The sequence below is a fragment of the Erinaceus europaeus genome, chromosome 5 (genome assembly GCF_950295315.1).
Source record: "Erinaceus europaeus chromosome 5, mEriEur2.1, whole genome shotgun sequence".
NCBI classification, from domain to species: Eukaryota; Metazoa; Chordata; class Mammalia; order Eulipotyphla; family Erinaceidae; genus Erinaceus; species Erinaceus europaeus.
This window is the reverse complement of record NC_080166.1, coordinates 128366973-128393247: the sequence shown is the minus strand read 5'-3', so window position 1 is coordinate 128393247 and position 26275 is coordinate 128366973. Positions and strand designations below refer to the sequence as shown.

Below are 26275 nucleotides of genomic sequence, written 5' to 3'. Positions count from 1 at the left end.
TTCATAATCTCTGTTTTCACTAAATAATAAACCCCTATCCCTTCTTCCTTAGCTCCTGGTAACTTCTGGTCTACTTTCTGTCTCTAAAATGTTTCTGTTTTAGGAACTTAATGTAATGGAATCATATAATACTGTTTGGTCTTTTGTGTCTGGCTTATTCCACTAAGTATATTTTCAAGGACCATCATTGTTGTGACATGTGACATCTAAAGAATTTCAATCCCTTTTATGGCTGAGTCATATTCTGGTGTGTAGATATGCTACATAACTTTGTCGGATGCTGTACCATTGAGTTCTTCATAAGATATGCAATCATTTATTTGTTATTATAATCTATTCAATGTTATAACACTATTATATGCAAATGAGTATATATAACTTTTCCATATTTTAAGAAGTTTCTTTAGGATATATTTCTTGTTTGTTTGCTTGCTTTTTTAATGGAAGAATCATATATATTTTCCTTTAAAGAAGCTTGACTTCTCATCAGCTGAGCCTGAAGTGAAGCCATTTGAAGAGAAATTTGGAAAACGAATCCTTGTCAAGTGCAATGATTTATCCTTCAATTTGCAATGCTGTGTTGCTGAAAATGAAGAAGGACCCACCACTAATGTAATGTTCTATTTTTTAGAAACGCTATATATCCTTTAAATATTCAAGGATTTCAGGTGTGCTGGTTGCAGTGCAGGTTGAGCATGAAATCCTGGTTCCTAGTATTAAAGAGACCCAGTGTTTATATGGGATGGGAAGGCTTGTTTAGCCTGCAGGGACAGGATGTTTGTTTTGTGACAGAGAATAGAGATGGAAGCTCTTTCTCTTAAGCGGCAATTTTTAGCAACAGTCATAAATAGGCCTAGTAATTACTTCTCTCATGGCAACATCCTTCTGTTCCCAAGAACTTGAACCAAAGTGATGGTGTGATTTGTTTTGTCTTGTTCAGGTAGAGCCATTCTTCGTGACTCTCTCCCTGTTTGACATCAAATACAACCGAAAGATCTCTGCCGATTTCCATGTGGACCTGAACCACTACTCTGTGAGGCAGATGCTGGCCAGCACTTCCCCCGTGCTGATGAACGGTGGCGGCCGTAGCTCTCCTGCTCTTCAGGCCATCCTCCATGAAGCGGCCATGCAGTTTCCAAAGCAGGTGGGGGCCGAGAGCCCAGTGGCTGTGCTGCTAAGACAAGCTACATAAACTCAAGCTGCATAAATGGACAGTGAGACTTGTAGCGCACAGTTGGCGTGAATGAGATTATGAATTATGTTGATAGCATCAGCAATCACATACCAAATGCAGATCGGGAGAGGGTGGTTTCTGTTTTTTTCATTTCATTTTGTGGAACTTTCTGCCCCCCCCCCTCCATAGTCCTGTGGGATATGGTTAGCCTGTGATGAGGTGACTAGTTTCCCCACCCCCCAGATAGTCCTATGGGGTATGGTTAGCTTGTGATGAGTTGACTAGTTTGTCACTTTGCTGTTTATTAGCTGTGTTGCTTCACTGTTCTTTGCTGCTTTCAAACCTCTGATATGCATGGGATTTGTTTAATGTGGCTGTGAATTCTACTCACTGAAGAATATCGTTTGTCTCCTAGGGAATTTTTTCCATCACGTGTCCTCATCCAGATATTTTTCTTGTGGCTAGAATTGAAAAAGTCCTTCAGGGGAGCATTACACATGGTGCAGAGCCATACATGAAGAGTTCAGATTCCTCTAAGGTATGGATATGGTGTTGATGCTCTGTTGTGATAAGTCTGTTCAGAAAAGAAGGGCTTACTGTCAAGATAGGCTTCAAGAAATCAGTAAAGTTATATTTATACTCCAACAGATGTAAGCTATTCTACATAGATTTACTCACATTTACTCACATTGCACCTTATGTTCTCAGTTTTCAGTGAAAAATGCTCCTCTGTGTTAAGTAAAATGCTTTATTTGGCAATGCTCTTCTGAAGTAATTTGCAAAGAAATTATTAGAGGGGGTATAGCACAGTGGCAGAGCATTTGACTGCAAAGAAATTATTAGCTTACTGGCAAGTTTTCTTTTAGTGCCGTGTGTGTGTGTGTGTGTGTGTGTGTGTGTGTGTGTATTCATATAGAGCTCATTCCACTTGTCCGTATGTCTGTGAGGTTCTGGAATTATGTTAAGATCTAGTTCACTTGTATTCATGAGACTGGAGACCAAGAAATCATCAGACATTGGCTTGGAGGTGACTGCATTGATTCCAACCCACTTATGTCTTGTCAGTTGGGCAAATGATGGTGGCAGAGGTGGTATCACCTTAGGTAGAAGGGAAAGGAAACAAACTAGATGTCTTTGTGCAAAGGAGCCCTCAATATCCCAGCAGTTCTTTGTGTGGTCATGCTAGAGACTGCATGAACAGGAGAAGCCATTTTCTTTCAAACTTTAGAAAACCGAATTTAATAGGGCTTTCTTTAGCTGCTCTGTCTCCCATAGCGAGAGTGGCCAGAGAGCACTTGACTGTCACTTTCTTTCTTTCTTCCTTCCTTCCTTTTTATTTCTTCTTTTTTATATATTTTATTTATTTATTTTCCTTTTTGTTGCCCTTGTTTTTCATTGTTGTTGTAGTTATTATTGTTGTTGTTATTGATGTCGTTGTTGTTGGATAGGACAGAGAGAAATGGAGAGAGGAGGGGAAAACAGAGGGGGAGAGAAAGATAGACACCTGAAGACCTGCTTCACCACTTGAGAAGCGACTCCCCTGCAGGTGGGGACCTGGGGTCTTTCTTCCTTCCTTCCTAACTTCCTTCCTTCCTAACTTTCTTCCTTCCATCGTTCCTTCTTCCCTTTCTTCCTTTCTTTCTTCCTTCCTTTCTTTCATTCTTTCTTTCTTTCTTTCTTTCTTTCTTCTCCGTCTCCTTCTTCTTTTTTTTTTTTTTTTGTCTTCAGAGTTATCGCTGGGGCTCAGTGCCTGCACTATGAATCCACTGCTCCTGGCAGCCAACTTTTCCCCATTGTTGGTACTGCTATTGTTGTTGTAGAATAGGACAGAGAGAAATTGAGAGAGAAGGGAGAAATAAAGACACCTTCAGACCTGCTTCACTACTTTCAAAGCGACACCCCCCTGCAGGTGGGGAGCGGGGGCTCAAACTGGGATCCTTGTACCAGTCTTTGCGCTTCGTACTATGTGCGCTCAACCCAGTGAGTGCACTACCACCCAGCCCCAACTGTCACTTTATAGCATAATGAGCAGGCATGCCTGTTTGGAGTTAGCTGTTACTGATTGGTATTCCTGTACTCAATATCTAAATAAAATTAAGTATTTTAATTGTTTGATGTCTAGTGGGTTGTCATCCAATGACCCCAGTACATTGAAAGGACTGGTCCACTATAGGAGGAGCTACTGAGTTGATCCAGAGTGTTCTTTCTTCCTCTCTCTGACCACCTTCAGGACACATCACAGGCACATCCATCAAGAAGCAGGGGGAGTTGGGCGGTAGCGCAGCGGGTTAAGCGCACATAGCGCAAAGGCAAGGACCAGCATTAGGATCCCGGTTCGAGCTCACGGCTCCCCACCTGCAGGGGACTCGCTTCACAGGCAGTGAAGCAGGTCTGCAGGTGTCTATCTTTCTCTCCCCCTCTCTGTCTTCCCCTCCTCTCTCCATTTCTCTCTGTCCTATCTGACAACGACGACATCAGTAACTACAACAATAAAAAAAAAAAAAGAGGCAGGAAGGTCCTTAGGAGTCAGGTCCTAGGCTCTAGGAGTCAGATACATGGACACTTGTTATAAATTATGTCACATCCATCTGGACCCCAGTTGTCTCAGCTGTAGATGAAGGGAGAGTTTAGTGCCTGTCCCTGTCTTTCTCAGGGACAGTGCTGGTGGAACCAGACAGTGCTATGAGCAGCACCAATGCCTGCCGCCTGCAGAGCATTGCTACTGTCTCAGCCCCTCTTTACCTCATCGCTTCAGACTGCATGCCTAATGGCTGAGGAGAGCTTAGTAGAGATTGGCTTCTGGAGAAAGCAAGTTTGTTCATTTTGTTTTGTTTTTAATCAAGTCTGAAAACTGGATAGAAGTTTTTTTTTTTTTTAATATATTTTTAAAGCAGAACACTGCTCAACTCTAGCCTATGGCTAACATCTAATTCATGCCTACGATCAACCCTGGGGCCTCATAGCCTCAGGCAGGAAAGTCTTTTCCATAAGCACTATGCTATTTCCTACCCAATGGTATTTCTCTCCCACTTCCCATAAGATGCTCTTAAAATCGTTTATGTTTTCATTACTAATGAGTGAAGGTCTGAGATAGGATCTACTCCTCTGACTGCATCTGCAGCACATTTCCAAGGCCTGTGCCCACACTGCATTTTTGCTGCTTCTGCCCACCACATGCACATTTTGAAATCTGGCAGTTGTGTTGGTGTAAAAATCATATAGCAATGTGAGCTAGACTTAACATTCCACACTTCCCAAGTCCATTGAGCTTACGTGGGAAGTCTGCTCTCCCTATTATTATTACTTGTGGAATGTGACATTAGCCATGTGTGCGTTATTCCATGCATTTATTTTCCTGCCACAAAAGCATTACATTAAGCCAGAGATTAAGATTTAGCTTTCTTACCTCATGGTAGAGCTTTTGGCAGAGATATTGTACTATAGAGGAATTTGTTGGCTGTATTGAAAAGAATCTTCCATGTTGTACAAGATGGTCACGATCATCACATGGAGTAAATGTTTGTTTTGAAGGAAATTTTTATGATAAGGATATACTGTTGTGCATAATCAGTAGATTTTTAAAAATTATTTTTATTTATTTATTTGAGAGAGACAGAGAGAAACCAAGAAGGAAGGGGGAGATGCAGAGAGAGAAAGAGAGACACTTGCAGCACTGCTTCCCTGCTCACAAACTTCCCCCATGCAGGTGGGAACTGGGGATTTAAACCCAGGTCCTTGAATATTGTAATGTGTGCTTAAATGGTTGTGCCACTGCCTGACCCCAATAGATTTTGCAAAGAAAGGAAATTTCAAAAGGGGCTTTTTGCTTTCTCTGTCTAGATCATCATGTGAGTATTAACTCTGTGTGTGTGTGTGTGTGTGTGTGTGTGTGTGTGTGTGTTCTCTCTCTTATGTCCTAACATGAGTGTTCTCAGTTTTCCTGAATAAAATTTAAAATTGCTGAAAAAAAAAAAGGGAGTGGGTAAAATGAATTCTTCACACTGTCTTTCACACTTACTATGTTCTACTTGCTTCTGTTTTAAATGTAAGTGCTCAGTCCTCATTTATTACAGGGAAAATAAACCTTATTTGAAGTCTTGAAGTGTTTTTGCTTTAAATTTTATGTAAATATTGCCTTTTCCTTCATAAGCATAGTCATTGTTATTAAAACCCAAGAATCATCTTTTTTTCCCTACCTGAAGATGTTAAGGACAATTAATTTTGTGGGAAGGTAGATCATTTTGCCCCATGACTGTGCAACCCCAAGTCCCCACATAAAGACGCCCCACTTAAAAAAGAAATAGAGTGGAAAGGCTTCTGACATTACTCTTAGTCAAACCTTTATTTCAAGATTACTTATAGAGGCAGTGATTCCAACAGCACAATTGTGGTAGAAACAGATTTTTTTTTTCCTGGTTCACGTCATGCAGAAGAATATTATTTTAAAAAAGTATTTCATTAGGGAAACTGATTTATAGAATAGTTGTCGCCACATGGGTAAAATTTCTCATCTTTCTGTGACAGGTGTCTGCACATCACCCCCACCACCATCTTAAGTCCTCTCGACCACTGTGCACAAAACAGAATGTTTTATAACTCAAATCGATAGTTAAAAGTATGGTTCACACCCATCATTTTAAATATATGGGGAAGTAGAACTCAAATTTGATGGTGTAGAGAATCACACAGCTGGTTTCAGTTTGACCATTTGTTGTTCTTTTTTATTATTATTGATTTAATAATGATCGACAAGACCATAGGATAAGAGGGGTACAATTCCACACAGTTCCAACCACCAGAGTTTCGTGTCCCATCCCCTCCATTGGAAGCTTCCCTATTCTTTATCCCTCTGGGAGTATGAACCAAAGATCTCTATGGGGTGCAGAAGGTGGAAAGTGTGGCTTCTGTAATTGCTTTCCTGATGGACATGGGCATTGACAGGTTGATCCATACACCCAGCCTGTTTCTATCTTTCCCTAGCTGGGCAAGGCTCTGGAGAGGTGAGGTTCCAGGACACATTGTTGAGGTCATCTGCTCAGGGAAATCAGGTTGGCGTTATGAGAGCATCTGCAACTTGGTGGGTGAAAAAGCATTAAAATATAGAACAAATTGTTTAATAATCAGGAACCTAAAGGTAAGAATATAACAGATGAGACTTGTGGTCTCCATTTTGGAGAAAGCTAGTTAGGTCTATTTTAGGTCTATTCAAAGGGGCCCATGATGTTACTAATTTTTGCCTGAGCCTGACAGCTAACATGCAGTTGGTCTCAAAGTATTGTCTGGGTAGATGGTATCAGAGTTGGAAATAGGCATTTATTATTCTTTTAGATGAGTCTCCCATGTGAATACTCCTCAAACTTAATGCAGAATACAGGGGTCCTGATTGGAATTCGGGTTCTGACCCTGAAGATAGGGCCTAAGACTCTGCATTTCTGACAAGCACCTAGGCAGTGCTGTAACTCTACAGCACTACTTTGGTTCACGTGGTCTCTTACCTCTTTAAGAGAAGTTGGTCTGAATTTTATGTGCTTCAGTAATATAAATGACCTGTCTCCTGCCACTCTGACTGAGTCAAACTCCACATTGATAATGATGCAGTATTCCACGGCAAGGAAATCGGAGGGACCCAGGGTTGTATGTTTTAGTGATAAATGTGTAGTTAATTGATTGACCTGCCATATATGCATCATAGGCCAAAAGCAAGTCTACCTTACCTACCTTACCGTGCTTATCATGATTCGGTCAACCCACAATAAACCAAAATCAGTCATTTAGGAAGTAAAAATAGCAGCGATTTGTGCCTTGGGAGTAAGAATATTAGTAGTAAGTTGCAATACCTCACAACTGTATTATTGTTTCTTTAAGGTTGCTCAGAAGGTGCTGAAGAATGCAAAGCAAGCTTGCCAAAGACTGGGACAGTACAGAATGCCCTTTGCTTGGGCTGCACGGTAAAGGGAAACATCCTTTATACCTTCAACAGAAATAGAGACGTATGGGGCTGGGTGGTTGCACGCCTGGTTGAACACACATGTTACAATGCACAAGGACCCAGGCTCAAGCCTGGGAAAGCTTTGCAAGTGGTGAAGCAGTGTTGCAGGTGTCTCTCTGTCTCTCTCCCTATCACCCCTTTCCTTTCAATTTCTGGCTATCTCTATCCAATAAATAAATAAAGATAATTTAAAAAAATTTAAAAATAGAATATAGACTTATGGCAATAGATGAATGGATGGATGGATGGATAGATATATAGGTCCACTGATCTGTATTGCTCAGAGACAAAGAATATTCAAGTATGTAAAACTAAAAAGTAAGCATGTTGTATCAAAAACTATCATTCACTAGTGTCTCTGAAAGGAAAAATACTCAGCAGTAACTGTGTTGGGACTGGCAGATGAACAGGAGTGTTTTGTTGCACAGCTTGGGCTTCAGCTGAGAGTAGGATAACAACCTAGAAGGCAACAGACCATCTTTTTTATGTATTTATCTATTTTTTTATGGATTTAATAATGATTGACAAGATTATAGGGTAGGAGGGGCAGAATTCCCACCACCAGAAAGTTCCATATCCCGTCCCCTCCACTGCAAGCTTCCCTATTCTTTATCCTCTGGGAGCATGGACCAAAATTCTTTTTTTTTTTTTTTTATATTTATTTTCCATTTTGTTGACCTTGTTTTTTTTTTTTATTGTTGTAGTTATTATTGTTGTTGTTATTGATGTCATCATTGTTAGATAGGACAGAGAGAAATCGAGAGAGGAGGGGAACACAGAGAGGAGGAGAGAAAAATAGACACCTGCAGACCTGCTTCACCACCTGTGAAACGACTCCCCTGCAGGTGGGGAGCCGGGGGCTCGAACTGGGATCCTTACCCCGGTCCTTGCGCTTCACACCACACGCACTTAACCCACTGCGCTACCACCCAGCTCCTGGTCCAAAATTCTTTTTGGGGTGCAGAAGGTGGGAGTTCTTACTTCTGAAATTGATTTTCTGCTGGACATGGGCATTGGCAGGTAGATCCAGACCCGCAACCTGTTTCCGTCTTTCCCTATGGGGCAGGGCTCTGGAGACGTGGGGTTCCAGGACTCTGGTGAGGTCATTTGCCTAGGGATGTCAGGCTGGCGTCATGGTATCACCTGGCTGAAAAGCATTAAGATATAAAGTAGAACAAATTAATAACCAGGAACATAAAGATAATAATATAGCAGATGAGATTTGGGGTCTCCATTGTAGAAGAAGCTAGTAGGTCTATTTGAGGTATATTCCGTGACTTACTAATTTTTCCCTGAGCCCAACAGCTAACATGCAGTAAACTAAAGGTTTTGTCCGGGGAGATGTTGTCAGAGTTGGAAACAGGACTAGAAAGCTGGATCACAGCAGAGGGTAGCTCCCAAATACGGAAAAAGTATATAAATGCCATTAACTGTAGACCCCGTCAATCTGATCTGAGGCCCATGTCTACTCATATTCATCACAGGACCCTGTGTAACCTCTGCAACCCTGGTGGTCTGAGATCACATTCCATGATCATAGCTAGGAACATTCTAGGTTGCACTCATTTCAGGACCCATCTTCCTTGAGTGGCAGAGTATATTGACCCAACCTCCCTGGGAGAGTGGGGCAATCCCTACCATTGTTGTTCCACATTGAGGGCAGGGTCCTGTAGAGACCCCAAAGAGGATTTATGCAGACCATCTTTATTGGTGAGCTCTACTTGCTCAATATTCGCTGTTCCTGCTGATTCCTAATCACAAACCATTTGCTAGCAATATTTTCTATGTAAATTGAGTTAGTTGTGTTCATTCTCATAAATATTTTCCATGTTTTCAGATAATGAAATTTCTGCTGGCTACAGTCACAGGAATTATAATTAATCTTCACAGAGAAACCTGGGTTAACTTGGGGATTGATTTTAGTCTCTTGCAAACTTGGTTTAGAACTGTTGTTTTGTAATTTTAGGACATTGTTTAAGGATGCATCTGGAAACCTTGACAAAAATGCCAGATTTTCTGCTCTCTACAGACAAGACAGCAATAAGCTATCCAATGACGACATGCTCAAGCTACTCGCAGACTTTCGGAAGTGAGTTTCAAGGCCTTATTTTTACACATAAAAATAGAAGTGGGGATACTTTAATTGTTTGATTCAAACCTGATAGGATGTGTTGGATGAACTTGTAACATAGTGACTAATTCAGTGATTTCTTTCAAAGAAAAATATTTCACATTTCTTTCAGTCGTCTATTAAGGTTTTTGTTTGTTTGTTTGTTTGTTTTTTTATGGCACCAAAGCTCTTATGGAAGGTTTTACAGAATTTATTTAGAAATTTAGACTCAGAAAAAAAAAAACCCCAAACCATCATAATTCACTTTCTTTATTCATGTGCAATCATGGAAGCTTTAAGTGGGAAGTAAAAAGTTACCCAGTTCCACACATTGGACGTAGCAGCTAGCATGGTCATTTTGTCCTATATGACTATTTTTTAATGATTTATCTAATTGTTGCTGTTGAGTTATTGCTGGGGCTCATGCCTGCTGAAATCTACCTTTCCTGGTGGCCATTTTTACCCCCCTTTCTTTTTTATTAGATGTGACACAGAAGCTGAGAGGGGATGGGGAGATAAAGATGAGTAGATGCGGTAGCGCAACGGGTTAAGCACACATGGTGCAAAGCACGTGGACCGCCATAAGGATCCCAGTTCGAGCCCCCAGCTCCCCACCTGCACGTCGGGGGGGGGGGGTCGGGGGTCGCTTCATAGGTGGTGAAGCAGGTCTGCAGGTGTCTTTCTTTCTCTATCTTCCCCTCCTCTCTCCATTTCTCTCTGCCCTGTCCGACGACGACAGCAATAATAACAACAGCTTAAACAACAAGGACAACAAAAGGGAAAAAATAGCTTCCAGGAACAGTAGATTCATAGTCCAGGCACTGAGCCCCAGTAATAACCCTGGAGACAGAATACATATATGATAACAAGAGACACTTGCAGCACTGCTTCACCATTCCTGAAGCTTCCCCACTATGGATGGGGAGTTGGGGCTCAAACCTGGGTCCTTGTGCACGGTGATGTGTGCACTCAAACAGGTGTGCCACCACTCAGGCCCCAGGGTTTATTTAATGGCTTGGAGGGAGAGAGCTAGAGCATCACTGTGGTACATGCCCTGGTGGGGATCGAATTTGAGTCCTTATACTTGGGCGTTTATCACTCTATCCACTATTCGATTTCCTGGGCCACCTATATGACTGCTTTTATACCTGTTTCTCCATCTAGCTAGCTCTTTGCTCGTCCATGTATGTCTTTTCATTGAAACAAGACACATATAAAGTAGATTATTTTCAAAAATAAGATCAGAGATGATACATGTTCTCTTTCTTAGTGATACAGTGTTAGCACCTTCCTAAATGGATACATACAGTCTCACATCATGATTATTAAGAGATGTATGATGATAATCTATTGGGAAGTTATAAACTATTTAACTAAAGGTGGTCGGGTTTTTGAAATAGTCTGCTTTTGGGTGCTGGGAGATAGCTCACCCAGTAGAGCCTGTGCCTTGCCATACATGAGGCCTTGGGGTCAAGCCTTGGTATCATATGGAGTGCCACGCATGATAGAACTGTGCTGTGCTGTTTCTCCCTTATCTCTGTATCTGTACCTCCCTTCTTACTTTCTTTCTCAAAAAATTAATTAATTAATAAGGAATAGAAAATTGGACCACTCAGCAGTACTGCACACGTGTGAGACGCTTAGTTTATTTCCCCAGCACTGCACTAGGAAAAGGGCGGTTAAGGTACCTGTATCACGCATGAGGTGACCCAGCTTTGACCCTCAGGCCACCACTTGGAAGCACCTTCAGCGAGGAGCTTCACAAGCAGTGGACGGGGTTGCAGCAGCTTTCCTCTCTTTCCATCTCTCTCTCTCCCTTTCTGTCTCTCTGTTGCTCACAATCTACCTAGAGGAAAGAAAGGGGGCACTAGGAGTGGTGGAGTCATCAGGCACTGAGCTTCAGCAAAAACCCTGGTGGCAATAGATAAATAAATAAGGCACCACATTTTATTTTGTAAGACTGAAAATTTCCTGGGACGCAGATTTTTTTAAATGACAGTAATCACTGTACGACAATCTAGTATGCATAATAATAGGTTGGTTATTCACTATCAATAAGTCAATCTTTTTGAAAGATGCTGATTATGACTGTTTAGAATTCTGAAAGTTCAAAAGTGTGCAAAGTAAGAAAAAAACAACTATAAAGTAAGTTAATTTAGCTGTTCATGAGTTCCAAGAAAACTGAAAATATTTTTGATATGCAAATTTTAAAAATGAAACCTAAATGTGCCCAGGACATAGAAAGCATAGCAGATGACTCTTAAATTTTTTCTACTTCATGACTTTCTAAGACCCTGAGCTCTTTCTTATTCCCAGAATTTTTCTAGAAAATGTTATCAGTTCAGAAGTGAACATCTTATGTTCACAAGAGCAGATTGTCAGCTAGACTGACTTCCAGCTTATAATGTTGGGTGTGTTCCCTAGCCTCTTTGCTTCATTGCAATTGTGTCTCCATCCCCACCCCCACCCCTACCCCCACTCCTACCACCACCCCCCAAATTAAGATTTTAAAAATTCTGGTACCTAAGAATGTAACTTTACTTGAAAATAGAGTCTTTGCTGATATAAGAAGAGGTCACTAGAATTGACCCTAGGCCAATAAACAGAGACATCTAGGATGACAGCTGCATACAGAGTGAGTTACAGCTATGTATGTATGTGGTGGATACCAGTTACACTTACAGTGGTCATTTCACAATGTATACAAAGGCCCAGTCATTTTGTGCAAGTGAAGCTGCCAAGTCCAGACTGAGTTGAGCTATAAGAATAAAATTCATATCTGGCTTTGAAGAATTAGAAAGAATTTTTATACTTATTATATACTGTAATGATAATATTGTGGATATATCTGGCTAAATAAATGTATTCTTTTTTTAATTTTTAATATTTATTTACTTATTTTCCCTTTTGTTGCCCTTGTTGGTTTTTATTATTGTTGTAGTTATTATTGTTGTTGTTATTGATGCCACCATTGTTAGATAGGACCGAGAGAAATGGAGAGAGGGGGAGAGAAAGATAGACACCTGCAGACCTGCTTCACCGCCTATGAAGCGACTCTCCTGCAGGTGGGGACCCGGGGGCTCAAACCGGGATCCTTATGGTCCTTGTGCTTTGCGCCACATGCGCTTAACCCGCTGCGCTCCTGCTGGACCCCCAATAAATGTATTCTTAAAACCAGTTTTACCAGGGTGGCCGAGTGGTGGCGCACCTAGTTGAGCGCACATCTTACAATGCGTAAGGACCTAGGTTCAAGCTCCCAGTCCCCACCTGCAGGGGGAAACTTCACGAGTGGTGAAGCAGTGTTGCAGGTGTCTCTGTCTCTCCCCCCTCTTATCTTCCCATTCCCTCTCGATTTCTGTCTCTATCCAGTAAATAGATAATTTACTCTTTTTACCTTTTTTTAATATGGCTACCAAAAAAGCATAAATTTATTTTTGTGTCTTACATTTGTATTTTTTTAAATTTTTATTTATAAAATGGAAATATTGACAATACCATAGGGTAAGAGGGGTACAGTTTCACACAATTTCCACCACCAGAACTCTGTATCCCATCCCCTCCCTTAATAGCTTTCCTATTCTTTATCTCTGGGAATATGGACCCAGGGTCATTGTGGGATGCAGAAGGTGGAAGGTCTGGCTTCTGTAATTTTTTCCCCACTGAACATGGACATTGACAGGTTGACCCATACTACCAGCCTGTCTCTCTCTTTCCCTAGTGGGGCAGGGCTCTGGGGAGATGGGGATCCAGGACACATTGGTGGAGTCGTCTGCCCAGGGAAGTCAGGTTGGCATCATGTTTGCATCTGTAACCTGGTGGCTGAAAAAGCGTTAAGATATAAAGCAGAACAAATTGTTTAATAATCAGAAACCTAAAAGCAAGAATATTGCAGATGAAGATTTGGGGTCTCCGTTTTGGAAATAGCTAGTAGGTCTACTTTAGGTATATTACAAGGGGCCCATGACTTTACTAGTTTTTGCCTGAGCCTGACATCTAATATGCAGGTGGACCCAGGTTATTGTCTTGGGAGATGGTGTCATAGTTGGAAAAAGGACTAGAAAGCTGGATCAGGTAAGAGAGTAGCTCCCAAATATGGGAAAAATATATGATTATTTTTTTTTAATTTTTTTTTTTTACTGGTGGCCTGCAAGGCCAGCAGACCTGCCCTGGCCCCTCGTGTGGTTGTGTTTTCTTAGAAGTGCTGCTCTGAAGCTTAGATCGGACCTAATTTATGTTTGATTTTTCTTCTTTCTTTTGTAGACCTGAGAAGATGGCTAAACTCCCAGTGATTCTGGGCAATCTGGACATTACAATCGATAATGTCTCCTCAGACTTCCCTAGTAAGTGTGAATTCTGTGTCCTCAACAGACAAAATGTTCTTTGATTATTTTTCCTCCTTTAATTTGTCTTTCTACTTTTTTTTTTTAAGATTATGTCAACTCATCATATATTCCCATGAAGCAATTTGAAACCTGCAGTAAATCTCCACTCACATTTGAAGTGGAGGAGTTTGTGCCCTGCATACCAAAACATACTCAGCCTTATACCATCTACAACAATCACCTCTATGTGTATCCCAAGTACTTGAAATATGACAGTCAGAAGTCTTTTGCCAAGGTGAGTACAAAGATGGTTTCAATGTTTTATGTTAAACTCTAGTAAGATTGATTTCTTATATTCTTTCATAAATATTTATAAATTCTGACGTGTCAGTTTAACTGTATTCTTTAAATTTTGCTGCAGGCCAGAAATATTGCAATTTGCATTGAATTCAAAGATTCAGATGAAGAAGATTCTCAGCCTCTGAAGGTTTGTTTTTGTATGTGTCTCTACGCATACTTTGATTTCTTTTTCCCATTTTGAAAACCAGTTGCTTGATATTACACAGCTAAGGGAACATAACACATTTAAATTAATAAAAATGTGACATCACCCTATACAACCACATATACTGAACCTTGCAAAATACAAGATTTAGTTTCTGCTCATAATTGAGTGTTTCTGGTTTGTTACATAATAAACCAAGTTTTCTTATACATATTCATTTTAGTAAATATATTCTATATCTACTATAAGCTAGTTATGGTGTGCTAAGAATCAAGATACTAGTAATACTGATAACAGAAATAATAGTAGTATGTTTGTATTTATTAGATGTATATTTTTCTATAGTAAAGTAGCAGATTACTATTCGTAAAGCTTGTACAATGCTTATATATTTCAGATTTGCTCTTAGTGCCTTTTGGGCATTAAATGCCTCTATGTCTCTAAAACAGTTTTTTGGATTAAGTATGATGTTTTACCATTATTATTTTATTTGCTGCGTTTTTGTACCTATGAGATTTCACTGCTCTGGGTGGACTCTTTACTTTTTTTTTTTTTTCCTTTTTGAATAGAGAGAGAAAGAGGCAGAGTAGTGGAATGCCGGGATAGCCTGAGGGTACTTCTTCCCGAGCTAGTGCTCTCTGGGTTGGAGAGAACTCAACTGGAGCTGATCTAGGCTGCTGTGTGGGAGAGGGATCAGGAACGCGTGCTGCACCAACTTCCGCAGGAGATACACTCTGGAACTCTCGGAGCCGGAAAGCAATTTCCAAGTGTCTTTAATCAGAAGAGCAGCTGTTTTTATACTCTCCAAGTAGGGTGGAAACAGGATGTGATATAGAGAGGGTGGAGAGAAAAGTGACTGGTGAAAATCAGAGTGTGACAAGGAGGGGGCGGAACAGGCGAGAATCCTATAACTGAACCACCAATGCCCTGGAGTGCTTTATGTAAAAGTGATTTATGTAAATAGACCAAACCTTTGGATCAGTAAATCCCTATATAGCCATATGGATAAGAAGAAGCCAGGGGGAGATGGCAACTACCCAACATCTCCCCCTTTCTTTTTAACTTTTTGCCATAGTATCAGGAGTGTGGAGCACTTTGTGAGGCAGGGAGACTGATAAGAGGCACACCTTTTTTGGGGTTCTACTGTCCCTCCTTGCTCAACCTCTCCGTGGAGAGAGAGACTAACAGGATTGACACACCCCTCAGGCTCAAGCCCTTCCAAGCTCAACCATATCCTCACAATTCCCCAACATCTTCCTCTTACTTAATGGCCATATATAACTGGGTCAATGTCTGTAAAAGGCTTCATCTCTGTCAGGGGAATAGCAGTGTAGGGGTGAACGGAAACCTGTTGGGAAGAAAGCAGAATGATAGTGTGTAAGTGTCTTTAAAAAGAACTAGCACAAGACGGAGGGATAAGTAAGAGTAGCAAGAGACAGAGTGAGCCTGATGGGTGGAGGAGTGGGGGCCTGATAAGCCGAGGGGCTAGAGGGGTGATCTGGCATTGCAAAATCCCGAGTCAGCCTGCTACAGTCATTCTTCAAGAAGTCCAGGAGTATAAAAGGAGTGTCCAGCAAGTTCTATAGAAGCATCAGTCCAATGTCAACGGCCAGGAAATAAATGCCACACGTCTATCTTGATGGAGGAGGACGGCCACCGGAACTTTTCTTCTCTGTAGAGAGTGACCTGGAACCGCCAAAACATGATGGGCGAAACAGAAGCAGGAAGAGCAGACACCGATGGTTGAGAGAAAGGCAGTAGGAAAGTCTTGTCCTTCGGAGTCTGTGAATCAGGTTCTCCAGATCGTGTCAGGTCACATCATGGGTTTCTGGGGATGGCTGTAATTGTGGGTGATGTCAGAGGTCAGGGGTCCAAGATGGATTTCTGGGGATTCTATATGAGCAGATGCTTCATTATGCGAAGGCTTGTCATAGCTGTAGTCAATTACTTATGAAAAAACTTTGTAACAAATTAGAAGTTTACTACAATTGATAACTCAATGATTATAACTGGTTTAGGTACCTTTATAATTTTGTGTAAAGGTCATCTTACGTGACCTCATGTAGCAGTCTTTATATAGCAAAGTTTTCATACCGAGTTTAAGTTACATATATTGATTCTTGACTATTTTTACATTGGGTTTTTAAGCAAACTCAGGTTACTAGAGTTAACATATTTTAGTGACAATTTTTTTTTTTTTTTTTTTTGGTACATTTACAATATCAGATTGATGCCAAATTTGTTGTGGATTAATTTCCACAAGATAGCTTACAGGACATTTTTGGGGGCCCTCCAAAAATGTCCTGTATAGAGAATTTGTATTTTAACTTAGGAGATGATGAATTGTCACATTGAATATTTAGAGTTTTACCTTAAACACTCAGTTACTTAAATGAATTGATTTTACCTCTTCTCGTAAAAATGTAACTTCGAAGTTACGATTTAACTGTCAAGTTAATGTTTACCAAACTTGAAACACGCATATTAAATATATAGTTTATAACACACAGGAGGAGAAAAACTTGTAAATAAGATATATCATTTCAAATGTGAATTTAGAACTACTGTCATAGTTGAACCATCTTTACTCACACAGTTTAAGACTAAACATTTCATATTGATATCAAGACTTAAAAAAGAAATCAAAAGGGGGAATGAACAATTTTTGGACTGTTTCTGGACGTCTCCAGAAACCATGGCTGCGTCCAGCCGTTTGATATAAAGTCAGTTAACTTTCAGAGTACTCTGAGCACAATGGGTCATACAAAAATTTTGGTCACTCAACTCACTCAATTTTTTTTTTTCACTCACTCACTCACAAAACACAACTGGCCAGTCATAGCATAAGACATTCATTCGGGGGGGGGGAGAGTTCTGTGAATCAGATTTTTTTTTTTTTTTTGATTCTGCCATGCTGTATTATGGATCCTGGGGTGCATCCTGTAGCCAGTCCTCTTGCAGCCAGTCTTCTTGCAGTGTTTCTTGTTCTTCAGGGATATCAGCACCATCATGTGGGTATTGCCGGACATGGCGGGCAGGAACCCAAACAGGCTTGGAGTAATTTTGTGGAAAAATACATGCGAAACCCCTCCCCATAGTCAACAGGGGGTCAGGTCCTTTTCAAATTTTATCAAGTGGGTCTTTCCATTTGACTTTAATAGCTGGGAGGGTGGGTGGTGTTTGCCAATGAAGAATTATAGGAGGTTGGTCGGAGTTTTTGTAAATATTAAAGAGATTTAATGTAGTTAAGGCTTTTGCCAGCTGGATATTAGGGGGGTACATTTCCCCTTTTTCTTTATTTAATTGAGCCTTAAGAGTTTGATGGGCCCTCTCAACAATGCCTTGTCCCTGTGGATTATACGGAATGCCTGTAGTATGAGTAATGTTCCAGAGGGAACAAAAATCTTTAAATTGTTTGCTGGTAAAAGCAGGTCCATTATCCGTTTTAAGTTGAAGAGGTAAGCCCATTACAGCAAAACAGGAGAGCATATGGCTTATAAGCTTTTTTGAGTTTTCTCCAGTCTGAGCTGTAGCCCACATAAACTTAGAGAAGATATCAATTGAGACGAACACATATTTTTGTTTGCCAAAGTTAGGTATGTGGGTAACATCAATTTGCCAAAGAGCGTTGGCTTTTAAACCTCGAGGATTAACCCCTAGAGTCTGAATAGCAGGTGTTTTGATTAGACCTGCACAGGAGGAACATGTAGCAAGAATACGTTTTAACTGTGGCAGAGGAATATCAGGAAATCGAGCTCGAAGACCTTTAAGATTAACATGGGTTAGGGAATGAAAGTCAGCAGGATTAGAGACAGAGGCTAGGAGAATTCCTGTGGAGGCAAGGCGGTCAGCTGCAGCATTCCCTTCGGACAGGGGACCAGGAAGAGGGCTGTGGGAACGTAGGTGCTGAACATACAGTGGATGGGTTCGAGAACAGAGCATAGAGGCAATTTGAATTAAAAGAGGAGAAAGTGGGTTGTCATCAATTCTTACATAAGATCGAGCAAGCCATGGAAGTAAGTTAACAGTATACACACTGTCAGAAAAAAGGTTGAAGGATTCTGGTACAGCTTTTAATGCAAGGAAAACAGCATAAAGTTCTTTGTACTGAGGGGAATTATCAGGAAGTTCAGTAAAGAGAGGTTTGGGGTATTGCTGGTCTGGATAATATATAAGGGCAGCAGCTCCCTTTTTTCCACCATCAGTGAACACTGTAGGAGCAGAGGGGATGGGATCTCGAGAGAAAAGTTTAGGTACTAGTAGAGGCAACAGAGTTAAAGAAGCTATCAAATTATTAGAGGGAAAATGATTATCTAATTGTCCTGGAAAACCCATTAAACTTATGGCAAAACGAGAATGGTGGCGTATGAGCCATTCTGTATCAGTGAGAGAAAAGGGAAGAATGATTGAATCTGGTTCCCTTCCTAAGACCTGAACTGATCTGTTTCTTCCTTGGCGAACCATAAATGCTAAGGCATCAATCTCGGTAAGGAGTCTTGGAGCTCCGCCTACTGGCGTATGAAGCCATTCGAGAACGCCATGTTTCTGCCACAATGCCCCCACTACCGTGGGGGTGGAGTTAAAGATTAGAAGATTTACTGGAGAGGAGGGGGAGAATCGAACGAGGTGCATGTCCTGGAGAGCCTGGTTAACTTTTTCCAGAGCCAAGGATGCTTCGGGGGTTAACATACGCTTTGAGGAGGGCTGTTTGTTTCCTTTTAACAGATCGAACAGTGGTTGCAGGCAGCTCGTAGGCAGATAAAGATACTGCCTAAGCCAATTCAAATTTCCAAGAAAACTTTGTAAAGAAGCAAGAGTGAGATTAGAAGGAAAAGTAACACAAGGTTTTAAAGGACGAATCTGCGTTAGGGAAATCTCTGAGCCTAAGAAAGATATTGGAGGGATTAGCTGTATCTTCTCAGGAGCTACATTAAGTCCACTTCTCTTTAAGGCAGGGATTAGAAAATCACGTAGGGCGGAGAGATCTGTATCTAATTCTCCCCATATTAACACGTCATCCATATAATGAAAAACCTTAAGGCCCTTATGAATATATGGAAAAAGGGCAGATTTAACAACCTCTTGACAAATAGTAGGACTATTAGCCATGCCCTGGGGCAGTACCACCCATTCAAATCTATCGGCAGGGCTGGCATTATTAATAGAAGGAACAGAGAAAGCAAAACGTTTACAATCTTGTGGGTGTAAGGGAATAGAGAAAAAACAATCCTGTATATCAATAGCTATGATTGGAATTCCTGTGGGAATTGCGGAAGCAAGAGGCAAACCCCTTTGGGGGGAGCCCCAAACCTGCATGGTTTTATTAACTGCACGAAGATCTTGGAGGAGGCGCCATTTTCCTGAGCGCTTTTTAATTACAAAGACTGGAGTATTCCATGGGCTCCGAGAATGACGAATGTGTCCCAACGATAACTGCTCTTGGACGAGTTTTTTTTAAATTTCTAGCTTCTCCCTAGGCAAAGGCCACTGTTCCACCCAGACAGGCTCATTAGAAAGCCAATCTAAGCGGGGAGTTCTGTTACGAACAGTGGCAGTTAGTATTGGGGGTGCTGGTTGGGTCTAGCAGTCTCACAGGAGTGAGTGTGGTGTCCTGCAGAGGTGTCTGAGGATATCACTACATCTAAAGATTCCAGCAAGTCTCTTCCCAATAAATTGGTGCTTATATCAGCTATTAAAGGCTGAAAGCGTCCGGTAGTCCCTTCTGGATCTTCCCACACAAGGGAATCTCGTGTGCGGAATGCCTGAGTCAATCCTCCAACACCATGTAAGCGTGGTCCTGGGAGGAGTTCCCAACTCTGGGGAACCTCTGCTTGTCTTAATATTGTCTTATCTGCTCCCGTGTCAATCAAACACTTAAAAGGAATATTACCAATCTTTACTGTCATAGTTGGGTGACCCCTTTCTAAAACAGGGGTGGTCCATAAAATCTCAGGCTCTGAATTCGAGCTGTTCTCTTGCTCTAGCCGGTTATTTCTATGCTGGAAGTTCCCACATACCACGGGTTCCTCCTTCTGCTCACCCTCTGTTATTGTTACTTGGCGTGGTGGGTATAGCGACGGATTGGGTCCCAAGCTGGGCTTCTGTTTGTGGAAGAAGGGCACAGCACCAAGCGGGCGACCTGCTTCCTTCCCTCTTGGGGGCGGGGCTAAGGGAAGCCCCATACCTAGTTTAAATCCCTGTTTACATTTGGCAGAGGCGTGCCGTTCCTATGGAACCTTGACCAACAATCTCTCCTCCAGTGAAATCCTTTCTGGCATCTGGGACAAGGCATTCGTGGTCTCTGATTCCCTGTCTGGAGGCGGGGTTGCCCTGATTGGAGGCGGGGTTGCCCTGACTGGAGGCGGGGTTGCGGTCTATTTTCTGGACATTGGTTACGCCAATGCCCTTGGCGACCGCACTGAAAGCAAGCTCCTTTTTGCTTATGTAAGGTAGCTGCATAGGCCTGTAACATAGGTCCTTGAAAAGAGCTTGATCTGAGATCCTGTGTAGCTAGAATCCAAGTATCTGGGTGTTCATTTTTAAGAGTGATACAGGCCTGTCGAAAATGTGGAAGCATTCCATCCCAGACTATGGATCGCAGAAGGAGAAAACGAGCGTCAGGATTATAAATCTTCCTTTCCAAACTCGACTGGACCCTGGCAATGAATTTAGCGAGGGATTCATCAGGTTCTTGTTGCAGGGAGAGAATGGGGGCTGAGGCTGCTCCCATGGGTGGTGTTAATCGCTCCCATGCTTTTAATGCACACAGGCGTACTTGATCAAAATACCCCGCTGGAAACTTGGCTTCCGCCTGTTGAATCCCTGTTTCTAATTGGCCTGTTCCAAACAATGCATCAAAATTACCCTCTGGCTGATTTTGAATATTTTTCCGCGATTGTTGTAAACATTCATCGCGAAAGAATGCCTCCCATTGCAGGAAGAGGGGGCCTGGGAGCGTAGCACGAGTCACATCTCTCCAATCTTGAGGGGTATTAAGGTTCTGAAGCAGGCCTTGTAAAATGGACCTGGTCCATGGGGCATGAACACCGTCATCTTTGATAGCCTGGCGTAGTTCCTTCAGGTCTGTGGCGGAATATGGATACCAGGCCTGAGGTTTTTGTCTATTGGGGGCAACATTGACCGGAAATGTGTGGACTTCCTCTGATAAGTGTGTAGTGGTAGGAGGAGTCACTGAAGTGGAAGCTTCTGGACAAGTGGCCGAAGAAGTGGTTTTGGAGGCTACAGGAGAATTCGGACATGTGTCTATCAAAACAGGGTGGGGTGAAGAAGCAGCCGTGGAGGCAGCAGGAGGTTCCGGACACGTGTCTGCCAAAATGGGGGTGGCCGAAGAAGTGGCTGTGGAGTCCAAAGGAGAATTCGGACACGTGTCTGCCAAAATAGGGGCCTCAGGGCAAGATGCCAAAATAGGGGCCTCAGGGCAAGATGCAGAGGAATTAGGGTGGGTCAAGATCACAACAGGCCTTTGCTTCTTCTTGTTTTTAAGGTGCTGGTTAAGTTCTATGATTACTTCCTTTATCTCTTGGACCTCAGCCTCTAGTTTCTTAAGCCTTTTGAGAGGTTGCCCTATATATCCCTTAAAAGCTGCTATGATGATCAACAGGATATAAGGTGAAGCCCCGAGAAAAATGTCCCAGATATATAAAAATTGTATACTGGAAAAAGAATGCAGGATTTGGAAAAGATTTTCCATGGTGGAAAGATCTCCGGAAAACAATAAAAAAGAAAAAAAATCACAGTGCCTTAACACAATATTGCAGATACCCAAAAGGTGTGTACTTATCTAAGATGTCTTCTTGTAAATCTGCTGCTTACGGGTCCCTGTTCCGGGCGCCAGATGCCGGGATAGCCTGAGGGTACTTCTTCCCGAGCTAGTGCTCTCTGGGTTGGAGAGAACTCAACTGGAGCTGATCTAGGCTGCTGTGTGGGAGAGGGATCAGGAACGCGTGCTGCACCAACTTCCGCAGGAGATACACTCTGGAACTCTCGGAGCCGGAAAGCAATTTCCAAGTGTCTTTAATCAGAAGAGCAGCTGTTTTTATACTCTCCAAGTAGGGTGGAAACAGGATGTGATATAGAGAGGGTGGAGAGAAAAGTGACTGGTGAAAATCAGAGTGTGACAAGGAGGGGGCGGAACAGGCGAGAATCCTATAACTGAACCACCAATGCCCTGGAGTGCTTTATGTAAAAGTGATTTATGTAAATAGACCAAACCTTTGGATCAGTAAATCCCTATATAGCCATATGGATAAGAAGAAGCCAGGGGGAGATGGCAACTACCCAACAGTGGAAAGGACTGCTTTGACATATATAGCCAAACTTACTAAGATTGAACTTACTAAGACCTCATGCCTGCAAGTCTTACGCTTGGCCCCCTGAGCTACCTTTCTAGCCACAGGCTGCGTTTTTAGATGAATGACTAGTGCACAGATTTGACTAAGTCAAACTTATGTTCAGACCCAGGTATTCTGATTCCATGGTTCAAAATCTTTACTGTAACCAATAAAAAAGACTTTCCAAGGAGGGAAGGAGGGCAAGATGCAAAAAGAAATAGGATATAGGGGGTGGGGGTAAGCGATGGTGCACCTGGTTAAGCACACGTAGTCTGAAGTGCAAGGACCTGCACAAGGATCCAGATTCGAGCCCAGCTCTCCACGAGCAGTGAAGCAGGTCTTCAAGTGTCTGTCTTTCTCTCTCCCTCTCTCCCTCTCCATCTCTACCTCCTCTCTCAATTTCTCTCTGTCCTGTCCCATAACAAAGGAAAAAATGGTTGCCAGGAGCAGTGGATTTATAGTGCTGGCACTGAGCCCCCAGAGGTAACCCTAGAGGAGAGAGAGAGAGAGAGAGAGACAGAGAGACAGAGAGAGGGGGGGGAGAAGAGAAATAGAAGACATTTAGTTTAGTGGTAAATACAGTTGTGCATAGGTCCTGGTATATATAGCATTATTGAAATGAATTGGAGGGGTGAGAGGGCACTAGAAATAATTATTATAGCAAAATGGTAAGAGAACTCAGAGGAAGGAGCCAGTTGGTCATTTCTTATAGGGTATGAGAAAACTTGCTGTGTGCACAAAGGAGGGAAATTACAAAAGCAAAGGCAGGGAAACATGAAAGGGCCCCCTGAGCAAGGCGTCTTCCATAGCATCAACAGGGAGAGTGGGAAAGGTAGAGAGGAGGGCTGGGAGTTGAGCTGCAGGGTAGGTCAGATGCTGCAGAGAAATGATGTGAGGGCCTGGAGTCTTGTAGGTAGAAGAAATAAATCAGAGGAGATTGTTATATTTCTTCTGTAGAAGTGTCTGTTTCTTAACCGCACGTGAGTGAATCTACTTGAACTAAATGCCACTGTTTGCTTCGGTTCCCGCTCTAGTGCATCTACGGAAGGCCTGGCGGTCCAGTGTTCACGAGAAGCGCCTTTGCTGCGGTGTTGCACCATCACCAAAACCCAGAATTTTATGATGAGGTAAGTGAGGTTTCTGAGGGAAAGCCCAGTTTAACAGCTTGCAAGGAAGACACCAAATTATTTGCTAAAGGAAAATTTGAGAGGAAATGCATACTCAACTGAAAAGTCACCTCACACCATGATGAAAATTACATTCATTGTAAATAATAAAAACTTGGAAACTGTCAAAGATAACAGAATAAAGAGTCAAAATTCTTCCTTTGCTGCCCCACTCCATGTTCTAACATTTTCTATACTTGTTACATTCGTTGATGTTACGGCTGAGTGTGCTCACGTAGAATCTTTTTTATTTACATTTTATCTTTGTGTGTGTGTGTCTGTGTGTGTGTGTGTGTGTTTTGCCAGAACACTTCTAAGCTGGTTTATGTTGGTGTGGGGGATTAAACCTGGGACCTCAGAGCTGCAGCCCTGAAAGTCTGTTTTGTGTAACCATTATACTATCTCCCCTGCCCCAAATATTTCTTTTTTTTTTTTTTTTTTTTTTATTTATTTTCCCTTTTGTTGCCCTTGTTGTTTAACAGTGTTGTGGTTATTGATGTCATCATTGTTGTTGGCTAGGACAGAGAGAAATGGAGAGAGGAGGGGAAGATAGAGAGGGGGAGAGAAAGATAGACACCTGCAGACCTGCTTCACCGCCTGTGAAGCGACTCCCCTGTAGGTGGGGAGCCGGGGGCTCGAACCGGGATATTTCTTAATATTAAGGGGTTTTTCATTTTTTTGTGTTTGGCTGGCAAGATTACTGCTGGGCCTTGGTGCCTATACAACTTCACTGTTCCCAAGAGCTAGTTTTCCCTTCCTTCCTTCCTTCCTTCCTCTTTCTTCCTTCCCCTTCCCTCCTTCTTTCCCTTCTTCCTTTACTTCTTTATTTCTCTCTTCCATTTGGCAGAGGTTGAGAGACAGAGAGAGATTGAGAGGGAGAGACAGATGGAGAGACACCTATAGCACTGCTCCACGACTTGTGATAGTTGGGGAATGACCCTCGTGCATGGTACCTTGTATACTCTGTCAGCTAAGTCACCACCTGGTCCCACTCATGTAGAATCTTAATTTAGTTCACTAAAAACTCCTATGTGGGGGGGCAGTGGTAGGGCACTGAGTTAAGTGCACATAATACTAAGTGCAAGGACCCAATCAAGGATCCCAGTTCGATCACCCAGATCCCCACCTGTAAGGGGGTCACTTCACAAGTAGTGAAGCAGGTCTGCAGTTGTCTTTTTTTTTTCCCTCCAGGGTATCGCTGGGGCTCCGTGCCTGCACTATGAATCCACTGCTTCTGGAGGCTATTTTTTCCCTTTTGTTGTTGTTGTTTATCATTGTGGTTGTTACTGCTGTCATTGTTGTTGGATAGGACAGAAAAGTCAAGATGGGGGGAAGACGGGGAGAGAAAGACAGATACCTGCAGACCTGCTTCACCACTTGTGAAGTGATCCCCCATGCATGTGGGAACTGGGGGCTCGAACTGGGATCCTTAGGCTGGTCCTTGAGCTTCACACCATGTGCGCTTAACCCGCTGTACTACTGCCAGCCCCCTGCAGGTGTCTTTCTCTCTCACTCTCTATGTCTGACCTATCAGATAAATGAATGAATAAATAAAGCGACTATGTGGGACCAGGCATCAGCTTTCTGGGTAGAGCATATACCTTGCCATGATCTATGTTTAAGCCTCAGCATCATGGACTGCACCAGGGGGCTCTCCACAGTGGTGAAGCAGAGCAGTGTAGGTCTCCTCTCACTCTGTGTCTAAATAAATTAATAAATAAATGAATGATAGAAAATTGAAACAGGGAAGCTTAAGTAGTGTGATGTACGCATAAGTCCTTGTGCCTCATACAAGCATAAATAGATGGTGGCAACGGCATGTAGACGCCTGTCACAGGGAGATAAGAATTATACCCGTGTGTCAACAAACATCCTGTAAAACACTATGTCCCCCACCAGGATGATTTGGGAAAAAAAAATAAACCAATAAAATAGAAAAAAAAAACAACTACTATGTAAACCCTCCTGTCAAATATTCTCCCCCACTTTTCCTATTATGCCTTGGCTGTTTGTGTCAGTTTGATAGTTTCTATTGTTCTCCAGTTCTCTGTAGTTGAAATGTCAACTCTCCCATTTGTGATTAGTGACTGTCTCCATCTAGCCAGGTGGATATGGTAAAAGAATTCAGACATGGGGGTTTATAAAGAGCGGATTATCTATTGCTCCCAATTCTGGGGGCTAGAGGTGCTAGATCAGGGTGCTAGCTTGGTCAGGTGTGGGCCATCTTCCAAATCACAGGCTCCTCAAACCTCACAAGGCAGAGGGTTGTCCTGGAGGGTATTTTTATAAGAGTACCGAGCCAATAGATGAGGAGTCCGTGTCCTGTAGGAGTTAAGATTTCAACTTGTGAATTTGGGGGAAAACAAGCGTTCAGACTCTTATCTGTGTATTTACTTACCATAATTTATAGCCCTGTGTTTCTTTGACTATAGTTGTTAATACCAGTTTGGAGACTAAATAAATGCATGTGTGTGCAGTAGGTGACACTTGGTGTGGCTGCTTTTATTCTTTTTTTTTCCCCTTGTTGTTATTGTTGTTATTGTTGTTGTTGTGTTGAATAGGACAGAGAGAAATTGGGGGAGGAGGGGGAGAAAAAGATAGACACCTGCAGACCTGCTGCACCGCTTGTGAAGCGACCCCCCTGCAGGTGGGGTGTCA

The 26275-nt window shown here is 42.3% G+C and overlaps 1 protein-coding gene across 17 annotated transcripts in view; it reads left to right on the top strand.

The window, feature by feature from the left end:
- DOCK9 (dedicator of cytokinesis 9) overlaps window positions 1-26275 on the top strand; it is a 324795-nt gene that overhangs the window by 205588 nt on the left and 92932 nt on the right. For 16 of the 17 annotated variants that reach the window (XM_007521919.3, XM_060191796.1, XM_060191798.1 and 13 more), the window contains exons 11-19: window positions 472-612; window positions 941-1144; window positions 1590-1712; window positions 7040-7122; window positions 9130-9252; window positions 13534-13613; window positions 13703-13890; window positions 14017-14082; window positions 23486-23578. In XM_007521919.3, coding sequence (XP_007521981.2) covers window positions 472-612; window positions 941-1144; window positions 1590-1712; window positions 7040-7122; window positions 9130-9252; window positions 13534-13613; window positions 13703-13890; window positions 14017-14082; window positions 23486-23578 — 1101 coding nt within the window. The remainder of the gene's footprint in view (window positions 1-471; window positions 613-940; window positions 1145-1589; window positions 1713-7039; window positions 7123-9129; window positions 9253-13533; window positions 13614-13702; window positions 13891-14016; window positions 14083-23485; window positions 23579-26275) is intronic. The other variant, XM_060191793.1, reaches the window with a different exon arrangement.